The sequence below is a fragment of the Polistes fuscatus genome, unplaced genomic scaffold (assembly GCF_010416935.1).
Source record: "Polistes fuscatus isolate 324 unplaced genomic scaffold, CU_Pfus_HIC Scaffold1, whole genome shotgun sequence".
Taxonomy (NCBI): domain Eukaryota; kingdom Metazoa; phylum Arthropoda; class Insecta; order Hymenoptera; family Vespidae; genus Polistes; species Polistes fuscatus.
In genome coordinates, this window is record NW_025112997.1 from 17,002,513 (window position 1) to 17,020,241 (window position 17,729).

At 27.5% G+C, this 17,729-nt stretch overlaps 3 protein-coding genes across 5 annotated transcripts; all 3 read right to left on the bottom strand.

Annotated features, from left to right (window-relative positions):
- Positions 1 to 919: 919 nt before the first annotated feature.
- Positions 920 to 3,978, bottom strand: LOC122513519. 3 transcript variants are annotated; one of them, XR_006302776.1, is made up of 6 exons: positions 3,721 to 3,978; positions 2,269 to 2,406; positions 1,956 to 2,135; positions 1,726 to 1,839; positions 1,336 to 1,634; positions 920 to 1,131 (listed from the first exon to the last, which is right to left on the bottom strand). XR_006302776.1 is itself a non-coding variant. In XM_043629930.1 (5 exons), the coding sequence occupies exons 2-5, from the start codon at positions 2,380 to 2,382 to the stop codon at positions 1,560 to 1,562; spliced, it is 483 nt and encodes a 160-aa protein (XP_043485865.1). In that variant the 5' UTR covers positions 2,383 to 2,406; positions 3,721 to 3,978; the 3' UTR covers positions 1,296 to 1,559. The 3 variants fall into 3 exon arrangements, 2 of the variants coding, with proteins under 2 accessions (XP_043485865.1, XP_043485873.1); XM_043629930.1 differs by lacking the exon at positions 920 to 1,131 and having other exon boundaries at positions 1,296 to 1,634; XM_043629938.1 differs by lacking the exons at positions 920 to 1,131; positions 3,721 to 3,978 and adding an exon at positions 2,539 to 2,750 and having other exon boundaries at positions 1,296 to 1,634.
- Positions 3,979 to 6,444: 2,466 nt separating this feature from the next.
- On the bottom strand, positions 6,445 to 7,987 carry LOC122517013 (CKLF-like MARVEL transmembrane domain-containing protein 8). Its single transcript, XM_043635324.1, has 3 exons — positions 7,838 to 7,987; positions 7,587 to 7,703; positions 6,445 to 6,528 (listed from the first exon to the last, which is right to left on the bottom strand). The coding sequence occupies exons 1-3, from the start codon at positions 7,985 to 7,987 to the stop codon at positions 6,445 to 6,447; spliced, it is 351 nt and encodes a 116-aa protein (XP_043491259.1).
- A 236-nt stretch (positions 7,988 to 8,223) lies between these two features.
- LOC122517075 (dynein axonemal intermediate chain 3-like) lies at positions 8,224 to 11,170 on the bottom strand. The gene has a single exon (XM_043635452.1). The coding sequence runs from the start codon at positions 11,168 to 11,170 to the stop codon at positions 8,279 to 8,281; it is 2,892 nt and encodes a 963-aa protein (XP_043491387.1). The 3' UTR covers positions 8,224 to 8,278.
- Between the last annotated feature and the right edge of the window lie 6,559 nt (positions 11,171 to 17,729).

A 17,729-nucleotide genomic window follows, 5' to 3' on the forward strand; every position in this document is an offset into this window, starting at 1 on the left:
ACTTTTTTCTTATTTCTAACCAAAGCAATGAAATTTGCAACAGCAAAAAAAAATGAATAAGTGCGCTAAATTGCTCACTAATTCCTCAATCAAAACAATGAGTAAGTAAACTACTCGAGTGAGTCATTATAGTGGTGCATCGAGATGGAAAAAATATCCGCTAAAGCCACTCTAGTGACAGACCGGCTAAGCACCATATCGGTAATAGTAGAGCTCTACCTTTATCTTATTTACCGTCGGTAACGATGGTTTTCTTCTTTGATAAATATCGACCATCGGTAGATGCAGTTTTCTACTTTTATAACACCGACCGTCGGTAATAGTAAATTTCTAACTTGTTTTACTCTATGTCGGTAATATTTTAGATTAAGATTACCGACGGTCAATATTATTAAAGTAGAAATTTCGATTAACATCGGTCGATATTTTAAGTATAGGAAACTACTATTATCGACGATCGATATTTTTCAAAGTAGAAAACTATCGTTATTTTTTTATTGCTGGACAAACAAAAAGTGAGCAATTGATTGAAAACAAAAAACAAAAGAAAACTTTATTGCTTTGCTAAAAAATGAGAAAAAACGTTTCCGATTTTTCAATTATTGATAACTAATTAAATAATTAATTAATAAAGAGTAAGCAATTATGGATTTCAATTGAGCAATTAGTAATCAATTATGAGCACTTATTCTTTTTTTTCTGTGCTCAAAATGTTTTCTATTATTGATTAGTTTACATGAAAATAAAGATATTTATGAAAATTGTAGAAAAGTACTACGTAATAAACGTATAATCTATATAATTAGTAAAATAATTAATAAAATTCTCTCACTTGTTTTCGTTAAAGTATAAAGTGTATATACAAATTTGAATGAATTAAATAGTTATTATTAAATAGTTTCACTCACACAAATAAAAATACACATACTTATTAACTTTAATCGACATTGATGAATTCGATCGAAACTTATATTTAAACATACATTAATTCTTATAATTTTTATTTGTAGATAATATAGAATATAGCTTCTCGATAAAAGTTATAAAATAATGAATGAGATCCAGCAATAGTAGCGAGTGAGTCATTCGACATTTTTAATATTAACTAATCTTTATAAATGTTATATTTCTCTGTAAAATAACACGATGTTTATATATATATATTTATATAATATAAAAAATATTAATATTTAACAATATATATTAAAAAACACTTTTAATGAAAACTATTAAATGACTCACTTTAAATAAATATCACGTTATGAATGAAAATTTGATCTATAAAAACAAAACTATTAATGCAATTTATATTGACAGATAATAATAAATAAATACCATATTATTAATTCTGACGTCAGTCGCATACATCTAAATCGTCCAATTAGTATTTTTTCGTAGACATCTTAGCCTGGCAGTTAAATTGTTTACATACATATATGTATATATATATATATAGTCCAATAAAATTGATTCGAAACATTATATAAATATAAAAAAGTTAGTGTTCATTGTTCGTTCGCAAGATGAAAAATTGATTGGTCATTTTAAACTTGTAGCATTTAAATACCCCTGTATGAACGAAGCGCTATTATTGTACTAAACAAATACAAGGCCGAATTTACGAGACCGCAAATCTGAAAAAGAAATTCTTCGAATATAAACATTTGTCTATATATATACGTTAACTTATATACAATGTAATATAATATATTCCATTTCACTTACAGCTGCACCTAATAACAATTCATAATTTCTATCATTTGTTTTATTTATTTGTACCAATAATGACAGAGCTGCAGATAGTACGAGACCGAATGCTATCGAATGATAAAATAATTCCTGAAAAATTATTGAATTTTGTTTTTTTTTATTATTATCATTATTATTAAATTTTTATTCTCACAAATAAAAATGTTCTATTAAATGTTTTTTTTTGTGTGTGTGTAATTACTCACATATATCGTTTTTGATATTATAGATGAAGTTGATAGAGAACACAAACAGCTTAACAATAGAATGAAAGTTCCTATCATGAACGTTGTTACTACTAAAAAGAAAAATAAATCCGTAGTTGTGCGATAATATCCCGGTTTAAATTGATCACCGATAATTCCTACGCATACGATTCCCAAAGCCTACGAAGGTAATATTAAATGAATAACATATTAGAAAATTGAGAAATAGAAAAAAATAAAAAAGATGATCTTTTATGATGTAACAACAACAACACAACAACAACAAAAATATATATATGTATATAATGCATACTAGTTGCAAGAATTTTAATATTCCACTCCATGTTTTTAAATATCCCGTATTAATAACTATTGCAGTTGACTCGGTCCTCACTGTTTGCGTCCTGATTACTACTGAATGAGACATGACTGTTTTTACTTATGATGGTACCTTGAAAATAAAATAAAATTAAAAAAAAAATAATAAATATAATAATTATAAATTATATATAAATAAATATAACGATATTATAATATTTAAAGTAATGAATATCGTGTATGAATAATGCAGCAAAAACAACACCTTTTATATTCATCAAGCGTATTTCGGTCATGGATTCTCCGAGGTTATCAAAATCTATATATATATGCATTTTAAATAACTTCAGAATCCAGCATAACTATCAAAATGATTAACAATTAATTATAATTATCGTTAAATATAAAAGCAAGCGTAAGATTTAAACAAACGATAAATCCATTTAAATAAATAAACTAAATATATTAGTATAAAATAACGTCACAAAAAATATTAATAAAAAACATGTGAATAATTTCTTATGAAAGTATTTATAAATTGTTGTGCGAAAGTTGAATTATTCTTATAATCGATATTTTTATATATAAATTATAAATTGTATAAATATAAAAAGAGAATCACATCATCGTCAATTTGAAGAGAAATATTGAATATTATTTAAGTAAAGAATGTGAGATATATTTTAGCGAAATATGATCTATTGCAAATAATTTACACCTTTTCCTATATCTGATTAGTATCTCAATACGATTTCTAAATACGTATAATTGTTTAGCGATTGTGACGCATCATCAGTTTCGTAGAAAATACGGAACGTTTTTCTCAATCCCACGCGAGTATGTTTGCATTTGGCAATATATAAGTCCGTCATTTATCGACGATGATGTTTCCCCTCGTTGAACAAATGTCAAAAATACACACAACATTTCTTAAAAAACCTTTTTGTGAAACGTCGGCATGCGTTCCACGAGTATAAGTATTAAAACGCATTAAATTTTTCCATCGGTGGTTATTTTTAAATATCCCCGTCCGTCAATGAAACGCGAATAATAAACTATCCCTTTTCAAAATAATTATTTCCATTTTTTTATCGCGCGTTGATTCGTTCGAATCTCATTTAACGCAATGACAATAATAAAAACAAAAATCCGTGATAAGATGAATATAGACGAAAATAATATTCCTTATAGATTAGAAATGAATCATTTTTAAAATAATAAAAATACGTTCGCGTAAGCGCACGCACGCGCACGCGCGCGCAAACACACACACACCCATGCGCGCGCGACAAGCATCATTTTTCTACATAATATTACAATTTAATTGTTAAATCATTTTTGTTGCGACAAAAAGCAAGAAAAAGAGAAAAGAAAAAAATGTAATAAATTAAAAAATAAATAAAAAAGAAAGCTGCAAATAAATAATTAAACCGACAATTCGACTGACCTCGATAAAGGTAAATATGATCGTCGGATGAGCGTCTGCGAATGACTGAAGTGCGAGCACGCCTTTAGCGAGTTTCAAACCGTACCACTAACACTGATGCACGGGGTGATGTCATTCGTGATATCACACACCCACACAAGTTTATTAAAAGAAAGTGTGCGTATCGTAGCAATGAAAGAGATACCAGTGGTTCTCAATACTTTCGTCTTAAAAAAAAAACCTATGCAAACGATTTGATGATATATAATAATCATGAATGTATATAATAATTAATATATTAATAATTATATAATATAAATATTTTTGTAAAATTAATTAAACGCACGAGATTTTTTTTCTTTTGTTTTTATTTCTTTTTTTTGTGTTTTTTTTTTCCATGTATTTCTGTATATCCTTTTATTTATCATTCATTTGTTTAAAAAATAAATAAAATTTCAAAATTAAAAAAAAACTTCAAACCTACAATAATGGTATATATATATATATTATAGTACTTTGTAACATGATACATAATAAATGTTATAATATATATATATATATATAAATATGTATATTGAAACATTAATTCGAAATTTTAACAAATAATAAGAATAAGAAGGGAAATATCATTTGTTGATATGTAAATGCATCGTTAGATGTTGTTTCTTTGATTTGTTTTTCATTTATGTCTATGAATGAACGTGAAAAGGGTCGAGGGAAAAAAGAAGAGGGGATGTGTTATCGATTAGCTAACCTTGACAAATAATTCCGGTCTTCTCGTCTCTCTTATCAGTAAGAAAATATTATATATATATATATAATGTAATATTTTTGTAATTACTTATATATATATTATATATAATGTAATATTTTTTAACCACCATTTATATGTTTCATATACAATATACATATCTCGATTGAATTCATATTAATTGTAAAAAAAACAAAAAGCAATATATTAATCTATTCAAACAAATACACTATTCTTAATATATATATATATATGTATATATAACATGGGAGATATCAAATATATCGATAAAATATCGATTATTTAACTCAAGTATATAATATATATCATTCCTGTACATGAACATTATTTGATTATATTATCATCGAGATTTCATTTGATTTTTCCCAAAATAATATCCTAACGATCGATTGTAAAAATAAAAAAAGAAAATAAGCTTGAGATATACTCGCTTAAACGAACGCAAGATTATTTGTTAATTAACGAATTAGAAAGGAAAACAAAATAATAATATAATAATAAGAGTTATTATAATAAATTTGTTCTGTGCACAAAAACGTACGATTATCTCTATACATATACATTTATATAATTTTCTATGCATATAAATATATATATATATATATATTGTGTATGTATGTATGTATGTATGTATGTATGTATGTATGTATGTATGTATGTATGTGTATATATAAACTATACTATATATATAAATAGTGAAAAATGCTACAACTGGAAAACTATGTTTTTTCGCATTTATATAATTTTATATTAGTGAACGATATAGAAATTGCAATAGAAATAAAAAGTAGGAGAGAGAGAGAGAGAGAGAGAAAAGAGATGCTTTATATAAAAAAACGTGACCATATTGTTTCTTTCATTTGAAATATGTAAATTATTTCTTTCGACGATTACGAATTTCGTCTATAGAACAACGACGCAGCAGGTAGATAATCGATGTGTCATTCTTATACATGATAATAATACCAGTTATAAAAGAAATAAACCGTCATCATCTTGTTTTTTTTCTTATTTTTCTTTTTGTTTTTTTAAGATAATATGCCTTTTTCTTCTCGTATCTCTGATTCATCGAAGAATAATTTATTATTATTATTATCATTAAATATATCAAATTTGTTAGATAACGCTGTTTAATAATATGATATTTTTTTTACAAAATTTCATTGGAAAAGATTTGTTTTCTGAAGTACGTATCAAAGTTTTATGAATTATCTAACGTGTCTTTAATATATATATATTCTTCTTATTATTATTAATAATTGTATAAAATTTATTTTCGACAATAACAATTCGCATGTATATATATATAATATATTAAATTGTAATTACGTGTGTGTTTGATATTAATATATTCGATATCGAGCAATGGACGGTAGAAACAAAGAAAAAGAAAAAAAAAAAGACCAAATAAAAACCAAAGTATCCCTCGACGAATCGCAGGCAAAAACATGCGTTAAAAGGATAAGCAATAAAAATGTGTTTATTATTTATTTCTTTCATTTGAGAAAAAAGGCACGTGTGTTTATATCGGGTAGAAGAAAAGTCATTCCTTCTTCTTCTTCTTCTTCTTTTTTTTTTCTTCGAGTTCGAGCTATACGAAAAAAAAAAAGAAAAAAGAAAGAGAGAAAAAAACGATCGGTGTCGAAGAAAAAGATTTTGGGACTTGCAGGACTAGTTCTGACCTCCCCTCCCCCTACCCCCCCTCCCACCCATCGCCCCCATTTTCTTTTCTTCAACCGTAGAGATGTGATTCCTGGAGCCGTACGAAGCCGAACTCGAACGATCCTGGAAACATTTTTCGTGCTGTTTCTTTTTTCTTCTGTTTTTCTTGTGTTTTTTTTTTCTTCTTTTTTGAACGAAAAGTTTTTGTAGAAATTAACGAGCCCGACTTTCTAGTGTAACACTGACGCCGTTGTACGTGTTCTTCAGGTACCTGGGCTTGTCTTCTTTAAAATATCGTTGTCCCTTATTTCTCATTGGGTAGTACTACTTTTCCATTCGATGTAAAGAAAGTAAGTACCTGCTGCATACGCTAAAGTATTTAGAATACCAAATACCTGAAAGAAAAAAAACAAATATTAATAAGAATGTTTTAATTAATCCTTTAAGACATTCATAAAAATCATGCGTGAACAAAATATGAACTAAGAGTGAAATGAATAGAATGAATATTTCTACCATGAGATCATCATATTGTGATGTATCGTGTAAGTAAGATGATACACCTCTCTCTCTCTCTCTCATGTGTTATTTAACAATCGTTTATTAGTATAGTAGTAGTGGTAGTAGTAGTATTAATGTAAAATAAACTAGTATTACAGAGGAAACGATAAAAATAATAATACTTTATAGTTAGTATCAAAATGGATTTTCTTTTATCCCTGAATTTTAGCAAAATGATATGTAATAAATAAGTATAATATTTATCAAGTGAGTCACTCTAATTTCTCTCGCGACCAATACTGAGAAGAAACGTGTTTTCTTGCGTTTTAAAAATGTACTACTACTGTGTTGTTTCGAGTATAATTAATGCATTGAAAAAAGAAAAAAAATGACAAAATTGTTTTTCACAATTTTAGAAAGTTGACACCTCGTTTAAACGTTAATTATAATAAAATGACATTTCAATCGTCGAGAATGAAATATTAATTGTTTGTTTGTGTAAATTATTTTTTAATAATATACATCACACGCGATAACGAATAACTTTAAAATGAACTAGAACTTAATCTATTTATTTTTAATCACTTTTGTTATTTTAACTGGTCATTTTAAAAGAAAAACATATTTTCTTTTTATCATTTTTAATTTAAATAATAATAATTATATTTTGAATAACTGTGTGTAAAATAAGAAATTGAAAATTCTAATTTCGATTGGTTGGATAATCTTTAAAACTATCAAATGATGACTTTACTCGAATTAATATATATATATTAATTACATAATAATTTAATTATATAATTAATATAAATAATTTAATAAAAAAAATAATAATAATTTAAATAAGTTAATTACATAATAAAAAAATTATATTATTAATTATTTATTAAATTATATTAAAAATTATATAATAAAATAATAAAAATATATATATATATATGTGCATACATACCCCACCAATGATATTCGAAGTACTATATGGAGAATTAACTACAGCACTCCAAAGTGAGAGTTGAGCGATAAAAGCTATCATATAAAGTACTGTATCAGTTGCGGTATTTAACAGCTCCTAAAAAAAATATATTATATTTAAATATGTGTAAAATTAAAAAAAGAACAAAAAAAATGATTTTTGTTCTCAAATCGTAACGTTATATTAATGTTCTTCAATAAAAATTTCTTAACACATTCGATAATGCTTACCGTTAATATCCAATTGATGGGAATTTTAAGTACTTCCCTTATCGAGAGTAGATAAATGAAAACCCACAAAAGTGTGATAATAAAAGTCGTTGTTGCCACGAATAAGAACCAATGAGATGCACCAACGACTGCGGGTGAAACACATGCCATACATATTATTCCAAGACCCTGAAAATATAATAACACGACAACATTGTCAAATGATTCATAAAAATGATATTATATATATATATATTTATATCGAATTAAAATAATAACATTTGAATAAAATTATTTTCCAATTCGTAAATTTTACATGAAGCTTATTGAAAAGAAAATTAAATAAATATAACGTATGAAATGTTTGTATTTTTTTGTTTGTTTAAATGAGTGAATCGTAATAATAATAAAAAAAAAATTGTTTGATATTATTGACACCTTTATCGATTTATTACGATTTGATCAAATAATAGTTTGATCCAATTTCTCGGCCAATATTTTACGAACATCGTCTCTGATATTGCAATATTGTTGCATATAATATTCTTCCGTATTCGTTTCTACTTTTTTTTCATCGTCGACATCTTCCTCGTCGTCGATAATTGTATTCGTTCGTTGAAAAGAATTTGACAATTCAGGAATTTGAAGGGTTACGATATCTTCATAAAATTTATCACGAATATTAATTTCCTTCTCGATCTTTTGCAATCTCAAACGTTTTTCCTCCTGTAAACGAACCAACGGCATTTTTTTTCTCTCCAATTCGTCGGGAACAAAACCTTTCTTCTCCAATATAACATTTTTCATTCGTTTTTGTTCCTTCAATTTCCAAATAGTTTCTTTCGATTTCGGTACTTTCAATGCTCTCTTTTCCGCTTCCAATCTCAATCTCTGTTCGTATTCCTTCTGAAGATTAACTTTAGTTTCCTCCAATCTTCTCTTACGTTCCTCGTCAAGTTTCTTCGATTTTTTCGCAATAGCAATTGGATTAGTTTCGAGAAATTCGCGTTGCCATTCGGTGAAAATCTTTTTCCTTTGAACTTCTCTCGATATGTATTTCTCGAACCAATTCATATACTCAGCATCGTTCGAATACATATTTGGTTCTTTGAATACACGAAATATACCTTTGTCATCGCCAATTCCAATGAAACCAGATGATACTTCAGTTTCTTTCCAAAAAGATAATACAGTTAACGATCCATTCGAAATGGTTCTAACGAAAATAGGTTCGCAATCGTTTCGTTTGATATCCCAAATTTCTAATTCACCGTCAATTCTACCCATTAAAAAGCAACCAGGTTTACAAGACCAACAACAAGCTGTATAAACGGCTTTAGATTTTCTCCAAAAGATCGGTGATTCCGAATAATTTTCGTGCCAAATTGCAAAAATGTGTCCGCCGATCGTTAAAATAACTTCCAACATACGATGACAACGAACGATTTCAATAACGGGACCATCGTGAGCAAAGGAACGATCGAGGAAGTTACATTTCTCGGAATCTGACGTCCCCACGTCGAACACCTGGCCTTCCCAGGTGCAACGCACCAATTCCCCTTCCCCTGTACCCAACCATAATCTCCTCGTATTATATCCTTCTTCTTCCTTCTTATCGAAATCCTTGACATTTCGATGTGCATTGTTGCACTTTTCTTCCTCCTCTAAACTTTCCGAACAAATTGATGATACGCAAAGAAGCATAAAATTTCGCGTATCGTTCGGTATCGGTACGGACAATTTATAAATTACTCGTAAACAATCGTTTAATAAATTCGAAGACAAATCGATACTCCAAATAATGATAATACCGTCCAATGAAATAGTCATAAATTGACAATTATTAAACTCGTTGAAAGATTCGACAAATTTTCCATTTGACTTAGCCCGAAATTTCATTGGGATCCATTTGATTCGTCGAATTAACGAACGATGAGATGAATCTTTTTCTGACGTTGTTGTCACGTTTACAACAGGTACGTTACTTTGATCGGGTAATTGGAATATTTTGGATTGGCAATTAGTAGTATTAACAAAGTTGATTATTTCGTTTGGTATATGCCAAATAATTAATTGACCATTTTCACAACCTCCTATAACGATGTTTTCTCGTAAAGGACAGAAAGTAATGCAATGAACATCCACGTTTGATCGTAGATACGATAATGGTCTAAGAGTATCGGACAATGACCAAAGTAACGCACCTGAATCGTAATTTGAATTAGGTATTACATTGGATGATCTAATGTAAGATACTACTGCAAGTTCCGTTATCTTTGGATGCCAAGAAATATCGGATATAATATTACTTTTAATTATATTCAAATTAATAAAAAATTGATATTCCTTACAAATAGGTATTTCTACAGATTTCGTTATTTCTTGCTTATCTTTCTTCAAATTTTGGATATCATCCACGTAAAGGTTTACTACAGCATTGTATTTGATCTCGTCTATCATTTGTTCCGAATATTTTTCTAAAAATATTTCGATAGGTTCCTTTTCTCTGACTATTTCTATTTTATTATCTTCCTGTATCTTATCTTCTAATTCCTCTTTATCCTCGTTACTTCGTACAGTCTCGTCCAAAGATTTATCGATACTTTCCGAATTATTCAGATCGAATAATTTACCGTTTAACGTATCTTCGTATACGTACTGAGTCCAAGCATTTCTAGGATTTCCAGGATAAGTTTGAACGAAAGCTTCTCGAGATGGAAGGTGTGTCTGCGTTGAACGAGAAACAAGAAACTTAGAGATGTTATCGAACGTTTCATTGGCAGGTGGTACTAGGTCGATGTAACTGTCTCTGGATTCGTCAGAATTTCTATCAGAAATTTGACGATTCAAACCCAACAACGTAGTCGGCAAATTAATCTCAATTTCAAACAATTCTCTCGTATTTTTCGCCGAACTTTCGAGATCATTCTCGCTACCCAACGATTTCCAAAATCTCGGAATCTTTTCTATCTGTTCGTAAACGCCGTTTAAAATAGCTTTGGAAATGTTTTTGTTTCTTTGATAAACGGCATCTCTCGTTTCTTCGGTAAGACAAATAACAAATTGATCGGAATACAATTCGGTCGAATTGTAACCGATTAAAAAGCATGCACCATTATAAACAGAAATTTGATCTCTGTACGGTTCCAAACACGATCCTATTTCATTCGAAAGTCTTAAAACGTCATCACGAGGAACGTATACCCATGGGTATTCCAAAAAGACATACTCGCCGACCGTGCAGCCCAGTTTCTTTTGAGTTTCGGGATCGAAAATCACGCGTTCCACATTCTTGATATTTTCGTCGAGCAGCAACGTCCAGCCTTTCGGATACTTAACCCGTTTTCTTAACATCGTTCTCGTTTATGCGACTACGTGATACTCAACTGGTAGAATCAAACAAAACCAAGGACTGTTTTCTCCGTTGCTTTCCACGTGAACGTTTATCGATCAAACTTTGGTTAAATTTATTTTATACACGGTATACCAACTCTCGTATCATTTTTAAATTAAAACTCGTTAATTCTTTTTTTTTACAAAACTTCTAAACAATTTTTTCTTTTAAAATATATATATATTGTATATTTTAAATAATTTATTAATAGTATATTTAAAATTATTATAATAAAATTATAAATATTATTAAAAGTATATTTAAATAATTTTATAATATTATTATAATTTTTTATTAATATTATTTTAATATCTTCATTATAATATCTTAAAAAAAAATACGAATATATATATATATATAATATAATATATATGACCCATTTTCAAAAAATCATATTTTACCATATATATATGGCAAAAAATATACCATCTATGCAATAAGAATTTTTAACTCACCAAATAATACAATTAACTTGTAAGAAATTCTTCCCAAAAATTGAAAATTGGTCATTCGACTGATCAAACGATACGTTTGGTGTTAACTTCCTTTAGAGGCTTGTTAGGAATTCATTACTTATTTATTTCTTCGTGAATTTGATCGTAAGTTAATGTATAATTAAAATTCTTATCGAGAGTATCGAAAAAATTAAATGATCAATTATACTTCATTCTCATTCATTATTCTATCTAACCAATTAGAATAAACATATTGGAAATCGAAAGAGACAACCGATGTCACGTTAACACGTATACATATATTTGCATAGGTAAGGTTGAAACGTTAAATAGTGAACGGACACGAAAAAGCGAAGAATCGAAACGTTGAAACGGCAGAGACCAAAGGAAGAATTTCACTTTCACCGCTTTAAAACGTCGTCGACCCTGATAAACACCCAACCAAGAATTCTTTATATATATATATTTATCTAACGATAAATGATTATGAAATTATATGATGTATTAACTGAGTAATTATTTTCTTGTTAATTTTACGAAAGATCATCGATAAAAAAAAACAGGATCGATTAATTAATTCTTTTCCTATTTTCAAATACATTAAACTAATACAATTTTATGATACAATTTAAGAAATGTTATTATTATAAGAGTAAACAATTTTCAAGATAGTAAAAAACATTGGCTATAAAATAATAACAAATTGGTTGTTCTTTTTCTAATCGGATTAGTTATCATTTTATTCATCAAGATTATCGTTATAATATCAAGATATACTTTCACATTTGAATTTTGTCATTTACTATACTTAAGATTGATTAGACACATGAAGTTGGAATGTTAACAATTCAAATAATTCATACACTTAAACTATTAACTTGACTTATCGAATTTTGAAAAATATTAATATCAAAATATTCGATCAATATTTAACTTATTTTTTATTGCAAATAAATGTTTTAAATAATTCAGCTTAAAATTATACTAAAGAAGTATCACTTTTTTATCTTTTCTTTTATGAAATTAACGAATTTATTATTTTAATGACTCGTATCACGAAATCGTGTCAAAACTAACAAAATCAAACTGTCAATTATATATATATTTTTTCGAATCGTATAAAATCATATTTTTTATTTTTAAAAATCCCACTGACTTTAGAATTCGATCACGCACCGGGCAACGAGTTTCAAACCGAGCGAACGTTGAACCGGTTTTATCGAGGTGACTTCAAACATGCATTCGATTTGAAAGAAAAGCTTTACAAATCCTGTCAACAATCAAATATTTTCTAACATAACGAGTCACATATTTTTATATCATATAGTACATACATGTAACACACATGTAACATTGTACATAATTTATAAGATTATATAAACCATATATTATATATATGTACTTTCTAAAACGATCTAACCTGATACATAATCAGGTGCAATCGCATGATCACAAAGAAAGGAAGAAAAAAAAAAGGAATTGTTAAGAATAAAGTATGCAGAAATTGTGAAATGAGATAATACTTGGCTATACTTACTTGGTGGTCGGGTAAGAAATCCTAATGACCTACATAATTACATACGGTCACTTTTGAGTTTATCGTTAACCGACAAGTCAACTGGTTATATATAGTTCAAATACGCGACTTCTACGTTTTAACTTCATTTTCATTTTGTAAAAACAAAATTAACGATTAGTATATATATATTATTAATATAATTAATAATATAAAATATTATAATATTATAATATAATAAATAAATATATTATAAATAATATATAAAATATTATATATTATATATAATTAATATATTATTATTAATAATAATTAATATATATAATAATTAATATATTATTATAATAATTAATATATATTAATAATATATTAATAATAATAAATTAATTAATTATATATATAATGCATATTACTATTTGAAATGATTTCTTCTTATCGAAAAAAGATGAAAAAAGAATATTTTATATATATATGTGTGTATAAAACACATACGATAAGTAAAATGATAACCTCTTTATCCAAAGATCATGTCTTGTAAAATATGTATGATAGATGATATATATTTTATCAGAAATATTTGTACTAATTCGGATGAATATAACTCTGGGTTCATTTATTACGATAAACTTTTAGTTTGTAATTTAAATTTTCATACAATTATTTAACACAAATTAACATATAATTATAAATATCGTTTAAATCATTCGCGTATGTTTTATTATTACTCTAGACTAGAATGCAATCTTTTTCATTGCATTTTTTCTGAATTGATTTGATTCGAACGACGAAAAGTATATTACTATTTGAAATGATTTCTTCTTGTCAAAGATAAAAAAAGAAAAATTAGAAAAATATTCAAAACAGGGGAAACATTGAATGATAGATCAACGGGAATAAATTTATGATAATGATCTTACCTAATTGATTTGATTCGAACAACGAAATGCATATTACTATTTGAAAATGATTTCTTCTTATCGAAAAAAGATGAAAAAAGAATATTATAAATAAATATTTAAAAAAAATTGTTATTTTTATTTTTATATTTTATATTTTATATATTAATTTTATTTTTATATTTTATATTTTATATATTAATTTTATTTTCAAAATATTTTAATAAATATTTAAAAAAAAAGGGAAACACACACACACACACATTAAACGACAAGTTAAATAAATCGTTTTACATATTAATTATCACAATTTTGTTCTCATTCATTAAAATGCAATGTGTATTGTTGTTCTGACAGCAAGCAAATGAAATCAGAGCAAATTACAAACAAACGGTGCGTATCGAAACGTATCGATAATATCTAATGGTCCGTCGCAAATGACAAAACAACCAGGGGGACCTGTCTTGTTTTTCCGACTAGTTAAACAAATAATAATACCGTCTATAATTTTCTACAAGGATGTTGAATATAATTACCCATTACGATTACAATACTACTTCGATCACGGACACTTATCTTCGACAAGACAAAACACCTTTTCCTTTAAATTCATCTTCGTTTGTTATCTTAACGAAACAAAAAAATCACCCCAGGTATTTTTAAATAATATTTATATAATGAAAAAAAGAAAATATAATTTTTCTAAATATAAAAACCATTTCCTTCTTTCTTTTTTTTTTTCAAAATAAATTCTCAATGATCAGAACGTTTACAATTTGAATTAATTCTTTAACGGGGAGGTGGGGGTTGGGGGTAGCAGGGGGTTATCGAATTCGATATATTTGTACATGTTATTAAATAATATCGTTAACGAGTAAGAAGAAAAGTTTGTAAATTATTCTAAGAAACATGATTCACGACAAAGATACAAGGAAAACGTGCTGCGAGAGAGGAGTTTCTACAAATACAACGCGCGACGGTTCTCAACCGATTTACCGAGAATAATTTTATAACGATGACGCAAATAATATTCTTAAAACGTTGATGACTCGTATTACGTGTTATCGCAAACGTTCTTAAAATAATGCTTATTGTTAGATAATAAAAAAAAATGAGATCATTTCCTTAGCGATACATGAATGAATGTGATGGATTTTCAGACCATAGAAGGATTATTGTTAACGTTAGAATATTTTCTTTTATCAAGGAAGTTCGAAAGAAATGTTCGAAGATAGAGGAAGGAAAGGTGTGTCTTATCACGCACCGTATACGAATACCAAGAATTTCTTGTGTAACCCGTCGCTGCTTTAAAAAAAAAAAGTATAGTTAGATAGTCGTAAAAAGTACACGTTTACATTGACCAAAGTCGTATCATCATTTTTTGTTCGTATTTCTTCGTTTATATTGGCTTCCTGCCAAACGTATAGTGTAGTATACGTGTGTACATATACATAGATGTCGAAAATCGGCGTATTGAACGACGAAACTTTACAAATATAACCCAAACGTAAATCATTTTTACGCGTACGTTTAAAATTGTCAATGATACGTCTAGGAGGAAAAAAATATAACTAGACAAGATATAACAGGTTTAGAAAAGTCTAGTTGAATAACATAATACTTGACCGCGCGCACGCAATCTTACTTTTTATCTTTAACTAATAAGTGCACTTATCTTTTCCTATTCACCATTGTCTTAAGGAAAGTAATAAAAATGTGCAGACAACAACAACAACAAATATAATACAGTAAGTTTTGACAGCACTTATTGTTAAATAAACACATTATTTGAAAATCAATATTATTATTAAAATCTAAATTAGAAAATTATAAAAAAAATTATAAATTATAAAATCTAAATTATAGACAACAACAAATATAATACAATAAGTTTTTATAGCACTTATTGTTAAATAAACACATTATTTGAAAATCAATATTATTATTAAAATCTAAATTATAAAATTATAAAAAAATTATAAATTATAAAATCTAAATTATAGACAACAACAAATATAATACAATAAGTTTTGATAGCACTTATTGTTAAATAAACACATTATTTGAAAATCAATTATATTTTTAACAAAATATAATTAATTATATAAAATCAATATTATTATTAAAATCTAAATTATAGAAAATCAATTATTATTATTATTATCTCTGTCTCTTTTTCTCTCTCTCTCTTTCTCTGTGTATTATCAAAATCTTATTAACTCGGATTAAATTAATTCTCTTTGGGTTTTCCGTTAGAGATTTCTCATTAGCCTAATCAATATATACGTATTTCTTTATATTCATACACCATAGAAAATATAATAGTGTCGCGAGCCTTAGGCGAGGCGCGGCTCGGCCTTGGCATAAACGACTTGCAGGACAATTACAATGATGCATAACTTGTTGCATGGCAAGCAATACTATACTCGTTCCTAGGACACATATAACATAGAAATGAAAAACAACATACTCAGTGTGTATGTGTGTGTGTGTGTGTGTGTGTTTGCCTAGAATATGAGGAAATTATAATATAGTAATATTAAACACAATGAAACAAGTAACTAAGCAATAAAGTGTCATTGCACAATCTAACTATCGAAACTGTTTGTTGGGCGTCTTCATCTAACGTGGGGTGGGAGAGGAGGGGGGATAGTAGGGTGGCAGCGATCACAATTCGCGATAAAACTCATGGTAATTGACCCAAATCTTCTACGTCAAAGTTTTCTCGGTAATGTTTAAATTCTTTTTACGACTGACCCTATAAAATAAATAAAATTATTCGTAGAAATGTGTTTCAATGCGTTTTTTAACTGACGCGTACAATTTTCACGATGTTCTTCTATCGAATGATCTCATACGCGAGAATAATACTACGATATAGATCGTATATTTAAAATTTTTTTTAAATAAAATATATACTATTTTATATTAAACAAAAAAAAAGACATTATTGAAAGCAGGAAAATTTCATTAAAAAGAAAATTGAATCGCATTTGTTTCCTGGTAAAAGATAAAAAAAACTAAAAATAATACGATGAGTTGTATTTAACGAAGCATTTTCCTTATCTACGATTGATCGTGATAAAAATACCATAATGATCGTTCGACACGGTTAGAAAGTGATGCATGTATAAACTTTCAAAATATTGTAAACTTCTTTTTTGTCACAAATTTTTGATCCGGAAAAACGTCGTTGAAAAAAAAAAAAAGGAAAAAAAAAGGGACTACTTGGGTCGTAAAAGCTAATCAAAAGGAAGATACGCCCTCCTTTTACGTGTTCATTCCAACGTAACGCATAAACAAGTTAAACCGATCCAAGCATAAGATAAAGTTCATTGATCTCGGTGGGGAGGGGGAGGGGGGAAGGGTGTAGGGAGGAAGGAATACGTTGATTTTATTTTAAATAAACAACGAACGAATTGTCGCCTTTAATAATTAATTAAAAAAAAAAAGTACAAGTCCAAGGTATAATAAATGAATGGTCATCATCTTTATGATTTGGTACTAAAGATTTACGATTTGTCTGAGTGAATAACGGTAATATTTTTTTATTGTCCGATTGTAGAAACGATCAATTATTCAACGTGTAAAATGTCCGATTTCATTGGGACATCATCACAGGTGTACATATACAACACATTTATTAATTATG